The 10042-nt window shown below is 38.9% G+C and overlaps 1 protein-coding gene across 1 annotated transcript; it reads left to right on the plus strand.

The window, feature by feature from the left end:
• Window positions 1-1303: 1303 nt before the first annotated feature.
• Window positions 1304-9519, plus strand: LOC128264438 (uncharacterized protein DDB_G0283697; the record flags this gene model as incomplete). Its single annotated transcript, XM_052999896.1, has 3 exons — window positions 1304-1515; window positions 3251-4559; window positions 7212-9519. Coding segments are annotated over 3 exons (3335 nt in total), but the record flags the coding sequence as incomplete, so codon positions are not given.
• Between the last annotated feature and the right edge of the window lie 523 nt (window positions 9520-10042).

The raw sequence follows: 10042 nt of genomic DNA on the forward strand, positions 1-10042 counted from the left end.
CTGGTCAAATTATTAACTTGACTGAAATCCGCCGCCAGGTGTGGACAATGGCCAAAAAAGAGGCAGTAAAGTAAAGGAAGTAAGGCAGGGAAATGAAGAGAAGGCGTTTCCTGAGGAGATGCACTTGGTTAATACGCAATTATTAAATATATTTTAAAATTGAGTTATACATTTGTTTATATGAGGAACTCAAAGAAAAATTGCTTATAATTGCTTATCAATAGAAAACTTACTTGAAATTATTAACAAATGTTTAAAAAAAAGTTTATCATGACAAGAGCCAAAGTTTTTAATAAATCATATAAATATTAAAAAAATTTTGATTTCTGCTAATATTTTTGGCTGTGTCTTAACCAAAAAAAGAAAAAAATAGGTAATAGTATATGAAAAGAAAATTGCTCCTAAATATGTGAAATTCCTTTAAGAAGCAATCAAAAATGAATTTAAATTATTTAGGAATATTAAGTCATGAGCCATGTTAAATGTGACAATATAGATAGGTTTGTGTATTTTTTTCTTTCTAAATGTGTGAAATTCAGCTACGAATCAATGAAACATTTAACTTTAAATGATAAATTTTAGATGCCATCAGACAAACTATTCAATAAATCATAGAAATATATTTAAATAAGTCGCCTAACTTCAACTATAATGCTTTCTGGTAATATTTTTGTCTGTGTCTCAACCAGAAAATATAAGAAAATTTTACTGGCAATTTGCGATGCCTTTTATCGGTCGTTTGGCACCATACACACACACACAACATAATGCCATTTATATTTTAATCCTGCTTATGTGTGCCTCTGAATCCCCTCGCCTTTTGATTGAGTTTCCCAAATGGCAATTCAGTCAATGACATAGCATAAAAGATCTACCGCACGAGAGGGTCACAAAAAAGGAGAAAAAGAATTCTTGTCTATTCAACTATGAGTAAAAACCTATTTTGGCCAGGTCATGCATGGGGATACACACAGTTATATCTACATATATCTGCATATATATCCGCTAGCCGGGGCGAACCAAAGTGGAAGTCAATTCAAGCAGCTTACTTTTATTTAAGTAAAAGGCAAAAGAACACACATCCGTTTCTATATATAGGTATATATATATATGGATATATATATATATTTTTTTTTTTGTTCGGAATGTACTTGAGATGCTATGGCTGCTGACCTTTTCTATGTTATTTATTGTGGGGAATTCTGGCGTCTTTACTGGCTACGGCTATCCACCTGAACGACGCCCCCGGGCACAGATCTCCTCTCCCTCTTACTCATACCGCCCTCTCGCTTGCTCCTTGCAGATTTCAATTTGCAAGAAGAGGCCTCCATTCCGGAGGACATATTTGACCAGCACGGCGGCGACATTGGGGATGAGGACGCCGACACGCCCCACATGCAATATGCTCCAACGGCTCAAACTGCTCCATCTGCCATCCTCGAGGAGGAAGACGCCGGCGATGATGACGATGTGGGGTTTATGGAGGAGGACGACGATGCATCCGAGGCTGATATCGTGAGTACACACATGACTGATGCACTTGCAAAAATATGCACTGCCATAGGTATAATAATTTGGCGCCCGACCAGGGAAAGAAATTCTTAAAAATATATATTTTACAATATATATTATTTTTGATATCTTAATAAGTTATTTAAAATATCTTAATATGCATTATAGTTGTTCCAACACATAAACCTCATCATTAAAAAATTAATATTGTTCTTAAAAAGATATTACCTTTTAATTATTTTAAAAATTTCTTAAAATATTAATTTATTTATTAATTTATTCGCCAAAACAATGTTTGCTGGCTACAACTAACTAAATCTTATAACTGAGCATTAAAAGTAAAGAAATGTTCAACTAAAATGCAGGCAATATTTCCTAGCTTAGGATATCTTAACAAGTGATTTAAAGCTCGGGCACCATTATATAGTTTTCTTCTTGATAGTATTTAAACCGTTTACTTTTGATTTTAGATTTTACATTTACTATATACACTTAGTTTAAGTAGTTATATTTTTTGTTATTTACCATATGCACTTAGTTTAAGTTTTTATATTTTCAAACCAAGTTTTTGCAGAGATTATGCAAAATAAATATCCAAATGTAGTCATAGATTTTTTTCCCTTGTTTTGACAGTTTTAAAGTGTACACAGACAAACTTAAGTACACATAGATGCTTTATAGAGTGCCCGAGCCTACAGTCAAGACCATTCCGAATGAGGTCACTTCTATTGAACCAAGTGGGGTGATATGGGGCCAACGGATGAAGGGGTGTCCATTGAAATGTCGCACAATGCGAGCGGCCAAGTCAAATTACTTTTTTTAGCTGAAGCAGGTGAGGCCGAAAAAGGGGTAAGGGATGTTGGGCCACACAGCTTAGCCCAATACTCAATCCCCGCATTGAAATTCACTTGAGCAAAAAATGAGACCAAAGTCGAGAAGAGCAAGAATCAAAAGCACTTGAAAGCATTTTTGAAACCAAAAAATGTAGCCCGAAAAATAATTGCCATGAGAACAAAAGAAGGCCCTGAGAACTGCCTTCAGAGCTCAATATGAAGTAGGGAATTACCAGGAATAAATTAACAATGGACAGCCTTAAAGTAAAAATCGATAGAGCTAAATAACTGAAGCTATGACTGTTTCATTGGGCACAAAAATAGCTTGTTAGTTTATGTAATGAAGACTGCCTTGACTAGACTTGCAACTTCAGGAATGTGAACTGTACGAAATTGAAAAAATATTTAGCACTTTAAAGTTCACTCAACTATTGCACCATCATTGCATGGACAATTTCTTGGAACTGCATTTCCCCGAAATTTCTGGCACTCCACTTCTTTAATCAACGATTTGCAGACACTTGAGTTGAGTGTAGAATGCAGCTAAGGACTCGCAATGAAACTTTCATTTTACTGTCTAGCTGCACATGTGCACCCAAGCCCCAGCACTTCCTCCTCGGAAATGCCAACCGAAAGTCTTAGGAAAGGTCCAAAGGAATAGATTCCTTTGAGTTTTTTTGTGTTTCTGTTATTTTTTTTTAGTAGAAAATTCTTATTATATGTGAGCTGTAAAGATAGTTAGCTGTAAAATCTTTTTTGTGGATTTCTAATCCCTTCACATGAAAATAATATTTTTAAAGCTCTTAAACTAACATTCTGGCTCATGTTAAACACAACCGTTTATTTGCTTGCTTAAATATACATTTTAACTGATTTTCCGCTCTGTGCATTGCAACTACTTTCAGATACTTGAATCTCAAAGGCCCACTTCAAGGAATTTTAGTGTTTACCTGGACGCTAAGAAATACCAAAATAACAACAAGAAGCGGTCCAGGACCAAGGATAAGAAGAACAATATAAGCCACTACAACGACAAATTGAAAAACAATAAAGGCAGCCAGCTTCCAAAGCGAGTTGGCAATGTGGAGGATGCTAAGGCTGAAGCTGAAGCAGCCGGAAAATCGGAGATGAATGTGGGTGGCGCAACCAAATTCACTTCCGTCGAGGAGGACAACGCGAACTTTGGCAGGCAAAGTTTTGCGTATAAAAAATTGAAGAACATGCACGAACAGCACGAAAGTCAACAAAATGAAGATGGGGGCAACAGCAAAAACAACAGGAAGCAGGGCGATGATGGCAATGAGGATATAGTAGAGGAATACCCCTCGTCGTCACTGCTGTTCGATGCTATTGAAATATTAAATGAACGAAAATTTAATAAGCCATCGGTCCAATCGATGCAGAAGTTGGCAGTTAAGAAGGAGTCCAGACAGGTGGTGGATGAGGCCATTGGCGACATCGAAGACAATTTGGATAATGATGAAGTATTGCCCAGCGACGACGACGACGACGACGACGACTGCGAGGACGAAGACGAGGACATTAAGTCGCCTCTTGACAATGATGAATTGGCCAAAAAATACCCAATAGCCACATCAACGACTACCAAGGCCCCACCAACCACCAGCACCACCTTGGCCACATCAACAACAACCTTCAGCAGCAGCAGTAGCAGCACAAGCACAACAACTTCGGCAACACCAAGAACACCGCCAACAATTGGCCGCAAACTGAAGAGAAATTTCTTTGGCCAACCTCAGCCCTCAAGCTCAGAAACCAGATACTATGGCAGCTATGATGTTGGTAGGATTCGGGCTCAGGAGGAGGAGGATGACAACACCGATGAGGAGGATGTGGGCGAGTTGCACTACTATGACACCAGCAGCAATCCCAGAAAGTTGGTCAGTTTCGAACCGGCAAAGTCCGAGGAGAATTACTTGAGCAGCTACTATGCTGGAAAATTAAATGCAACTGAAAGGAAGCTGCAGCAGCAGCAGCAGCAGCAGCTGTTGCAACAGCAACATGTTGCTGCACAGCAGCAGCATGCAACACGTTACGTGGACGACGATTATGCCGAACAGCAGCCGCCACCGGAGAATACCAAGCAGGAAAATCCCTGGCAGAAATCGGGCGATGAAAAGCCAGAGGAGGAAGCACTGGAGAATGGCAAATTGGAATCTGATTTGGAATCTGCATTGCAGCAATATCACGAGGGTAAGTCGCTTGCACATGAAACTGTGCATTAAGCAACTGAAAACCAAAATAAAGAACATTGAACTACAAAAAGAATGCTGCATTGAAAGGCACAAGGGATAGGTAATGAGATTTATGAGCTTAAAAAAGTATAGTAAATTAATGGACAATGCGGAGCAATCTGGAGGTTTTGTCTGATGAAACTTTCTATAGTTAAAAAAAATTTATTTTATATTAACTTATTAAACGAATTTAGAATAAACAAGATAAAGTTGTAAAGCATTAAACCATGGCTCTTTATAATTGGAGGTTATTTTAATTTCTATGACATGTTCAATCATGTCTTTTGTATAAATCTATTTTACAAAATCTTAATAATATCAACATATAAAACATATTTAAAAAAAACTACATAAAGTTGTATAGCTTAAAAGATTGGTCTGTAAAGTTTGAGGTTATTTTTTTTCTATGACATGTTTAATCATGTATTTTATAGATTTAAATTTAAATATCTAAATAATAATATCAACATATAAAAACAATGTTAAATCATAGATCTTAACAGATTGTGTTTATTTTATTTCTTATAGAGAATATTAACCCTTAGGTTAAATGATCTTAATATAATAATATAAGAACAAAATTTGGTATAAAAGAAGATAAATCATTAATCTTTATAGCATGATAAATCATGTATTTTAAGGACTACAAAATTTAAATAACAATATCAGTGCACATAAAGAACAAATTTAAATTAAATAACTTAAATCGTTGACCTTTATTTTTTTTTGAGGTTATTCTATGCCTATGACATGTTTAATATTGCATCTTAAGACAAAGAAAAATCCAAAGACCTGATAATCTAAATAACTCGTAAATGCGTAGTTCTACCCACTGTCCCGCATTCCATTGCCCTTTGATATGAAACTTTCTCAAAATGCCTATCTCGAGGGGAATTTACAAAGCCCCAAATCATTTGCTTTTGACGCACTGTGCCAGAAATTCCTTTCTGCGTTCGGTTTTGCCTGGCAGTTTTGGGTTTTCGGAAAACTGGACCCCAGTTAGAGATCCCATCAAAGTCAGCCATGTGGCTGTGTGTGCCTACCGTAAATTGAAAATATGTGAAGTAAATCCCCAAAGCATTCTGCATACGAAGACCCTCAGACAAAGCGATGGATGTTATATAGATTTTGCCATTAAAAGCGCTTTAATGCACATGTGTGAAATGCGTAAGAAGCGTAAAAAGCTCAAATTTTAGGTTGCCATAATTAGTTTAGGGAAAGAAAAAAAAAGGAACAAGAAAACAAAATGTATGCAAATTTCTTAAAATTTTTCTGCAAAGCAAGAGAAATCAAACGGAAAAAGTTTAGCTTTCCCAGGGGAAAACGCCAGCACCTCTTCTCTCTGCCCTCTTCCCAATTTCCTGGCATTAAACAATAAAGCTCACAAAATAGCAAATATATGTAGGTATATATATATATACATCCAGAGAAAAATCATGATATATTCAAAAATTTACACTTTGAATAAAATATTTTCGGTACAAATTTAGCCCCGAGGGGTTTTGTGTTTAATTCAAAGTGTGTAACACTTAATTTTTATTTTTAAGTATAGAATAAATTAGTTTTAAATTAAAAAAAAGTCAAATATACAATTTTCTTATTGCTATTATTATTTTCTTTATAATGCTATTAGTTTATTTTAAGTAAGTTTTAATTTTGACAAAACAATGCAACATTCAAATATTTTAATGTTTAATTCTACTATTGCATTTTTCTGTGGGTGTAGTAGCCAACAGAAGCAACCAAATCTGTCCAGAGGATTGACCAAGAAATGAAGTTTTGCGAAGGCAGTGGCGGTGGTGATGGCAGACGTGCCCTGACTTGAAGAAGAAAATGAAAATGCCCGGGTTGCTTCGAGAGTTGCACCATAAATCCGTTGGTTATTTCTTGAGAGTTCTGACGCCTCCCTCGCTGGCACAAATCAAGTTGAAATGAATTTGTGTGTGTGTGTGTGTGGCTATTCGAGGGGAGAGGTTTCGGGGATCGGTGGTTTTGGGGATTTTGTGTGGTTTGTAAGGATTTCAGTAGCAACATTGAGATGGGTCACAATGAGAAGGAAGGGCCAGATTAGCGGCGAGAGTCTTACATACCCTGCCACATTATATTCATACTTGAAGCATATAAGAGATTGTAATCAAACAAAAAAAAAAAACATTTTTAAAGTCTGCACCAAGACTTTTAGTTAAATCTGTTCATATCTTGTCATAATTTGGCCAAGAACTCAAAATGTATATATATTTAGAACATGGTATTTATGCTTAAAGCAAATAAGATATCTTAGTTCGTGAAATAAATCGAAAACATTTTTAAAGTCTGCACTAAAACCTTATCTTTACATTATCATAAATTCCCCAAAATAAAGTTGGATAACAGAATGAATGATCTCCAACATACAGCTCATTAGGAAATTTTCTTATATTCTTTTTATGTTTTGTCCAAATTGTTGAATGTTTAAAGCTACCCATTTTCGTCCTTTTGCAGGGCATTGGACAAGAGAAGCTCTTGTTGTCCGTTGGCCTAATAGAAATCTATTACTTGCTAGCCCCAAAAAAAGCGTGCCGAGACTAACAATGATTTTTCTTTTGCTTATTTCTTTCGACGCCGCACACAGTGAGCATGGCCACGCCCACCGTCAGCACAGCCGCCCCCTCGTCGGCCTTCGAGCGTTTCAAGGCGATGCGAAGAAGTCGCCAGCGGACGGGTCACAGGAGTCACAAGAAGCGGTACAAGGACTATCTGAAGCGGCAGAAGGAAGTGACACCACCGCCGCCGGAAATCACTCCGCCAGCCACCGTATCCACGAGGCACCTGCAAAAGTTGCAAAAGGAGCGGGAAAGATCGACGCATTCATCGCCGATTTTCGCCGTGGGATTGCGACCCCAGCGACCTTTGTTGGTCACGGCCAAACCGTTCTACGAGGGTCAGGTCAACTACTACGACAATCAGCAGCAGCTGGATGTGGATCTCAAGCATCACACGGAAATGGAGCGACTGATAGCCCATGACAATGGCAACTGGTATCGCCGCATTAGTCCAGTGTTGAGAAACGGCATTAAGAGTGATCCGGCATCGAAGGACCATCACCATCAACATCACCATCATCATCATCATCAGCATTTAGGGGGCAATCATCAGCAGCATGCCCATCATCACAGTCATCATAATGCTGGGCACCATCAGCACACTACTCATCACCATCATAGCCACCAGAAGTCAAGTCATCTGCGTTCCCGACCCAGTAATCCCTATCAGCGGAAGGTTCAGTTGGGGGGCGGGGCAGTTGGTAGCCACAACACAGAACCATCAGCAGCACCAGCACCACCGCCCACGCCACCGCTGCCACCACCGAAACCACAACTGGGCCATCAAATAACCGAACTGGAGCATTTAGAGCGCTACTACGCCAAGTGGCCACATCTAGCCAGGGTTCAGTTCCAGGTCTACGACGAGCACTATCGCGAATCGCATCCCGAGCTGTACGGCGACTATGAGGATGATTACGAGAGTGCCGCCGAACTGGAGGAGGCGCAGCAGGAGCACGGCGAAGAGGCCAATCTGCCGCCGTACATCAAGAAGTACAACAGGCGGAACAAGCAGTTGCTCAATCTGCTGGAGGGCACTCTGCCCACGCCCACCAACAACAATCCGGTGGGCAATTCGGCTCGGGCCAGCACTGAAGCGGTTCGCCTAGATGATGAGTATCTGAAGGAGAAGCGGCGTCGCTACCATCAGCATCAGCATTTCGAGGATTTGTTTGCCCTGCAAAAGAGTCGCTTGAGTACGACTTCGGAGCCAGTTAAAGAGGAGGTAACCAAGGATCTTAAAGATATAGATATGGAGAAAGTGGCAACGACAGCGGGGCCCAGCAATCAATTGCCCGAGGAAGATGCTTCGGCTAATTCGGGAGCGGAGGCAAACCCTCCAACCGATGCCCTGAACTTTTGGCAAAGGGAAATGGCCAGCAAACAGGCATCTCCGGCTATGACAACCACGGCCAAGCCGGCGCTCTATAAGCTGCCCTCATATCCGGCCATAGCTGGCAGTTTTCTGGGCACACCGCGCAGTCGCAGTCGCAGTGCCCAGTTTGTGGCCAATGTGGCGGGCAGGGGTCAAAGTTCAAGTGGCTGGCCACGCTCGGAGACGACGGGCAATTCCACCGAGAAGCCAGGCGGAAACACCGAAAGGGCAGGTGCAGAATCTGTGGGTCATGGCGATCCCTCGCCCCTCAACTCCTTTGTCTACCATCGCGTGGTGGATGGAGCCAGTGCATCCGCCATTTCCGGCTTCGTCGGCGGCAGCAGCAGCAGCAGTAGTAGAGGCAAACAGTCGCGTCTGCCATTCGTGGCCATCACGGATCGACGGCTGGAAAAATTGCTAGCGGAGCGACACAAAGACTTTGAGCAGAATCACTTTCCGATGCCTTAAGCCGCGAATTCTGTGCAGCAATGGATAAGCTGGAAAAGCTGAACAAACAGAGAGAGAGAAAGAGAGAGAGAAGAGAAAGAAGAAAGGAGAAATTACGATGAGTTGGTAGCCATGGGTGGAAGGGGAATTTAGGGAACTAAATATTAAACCCAGACCCTAAACAAAATTAGTCAAATCCAGTCAAGAGCTTCTACAAAAATATATGTCAGCAAACCTTAAAGCTGAATTCAAAATAATGAATAATGCTCTTAAAAATTGAAAATCCGTAATATTTTCTTTATAATTTAGGATACATAATGTTATTTAAAGAAGCGAACAACCATTTTGTTTGTTTTAGTCTTCAAAAGTAAACCTGTTATGCGTTTATATTTGGAAAATAAAAAACCTTTTAGAATAGTTTTGAAAAATATATATACAATATAAATATAAATGTACTCTTGTTATTGCTTATCTAGAATTGGAACACCTCCCTGTATTTTTACTAGATTTACTATCTAATATTATTGTTTTTTAAACTTAATAGAATTTTAATTTTAAAAGCTATTTTAAAAATTAAGTTAAAAACTTTAGACTGATAATCATAAAGGTTTTTCAAAAACACATATTTTAAATATAATTTATTTCAAACAAATTAAATCCAAAATTTCGAGCCACAAAAAAAACCGATGCCAGCCAGTTTGAACGGGTTCTTGCCCACAATTAAAAAATACGATTGTAAAATTCCAATTCCCTTTGCCAGACATGCTACCAACTCAAAATCTAAACATAATTCTAGTACTATATTATAGTCGCCGCTTTCGGATGTATTATTTTTGGTGTTTTATGGTTTACAAGGAACGAAGGAAGCGAATCAATGGATATAGAGATAATTGTCGAAAACGATTTTTTTGGGTGTGATGAATATATTAAAGCATCAAACGATAAACGTTAGAAAAAGTAAATAATAAAATAAAGAGAAAAAAATATGGAAATGTAAAATTAAAGTTAAGCGAAAAATTTTTTTTTTGTGTATAAATA

The sequence above is a fragment of the Drosophila gunungcola genome, unplaced genomic scaffold, assembly GCF_025200985.1.
Source record: "Drosophila gunungcola strain Sukarami unplaced genomic scaffold, Dgunungcola_SK_2 000070F, whole genome shotgun sequence".
Classification (NCBI taxonomy): Eukaryota; Metazoa; Arthropoda; class Insecta; order Diptera; family Drosophilidae; genus Drosophila; species Drosophila gunungcola.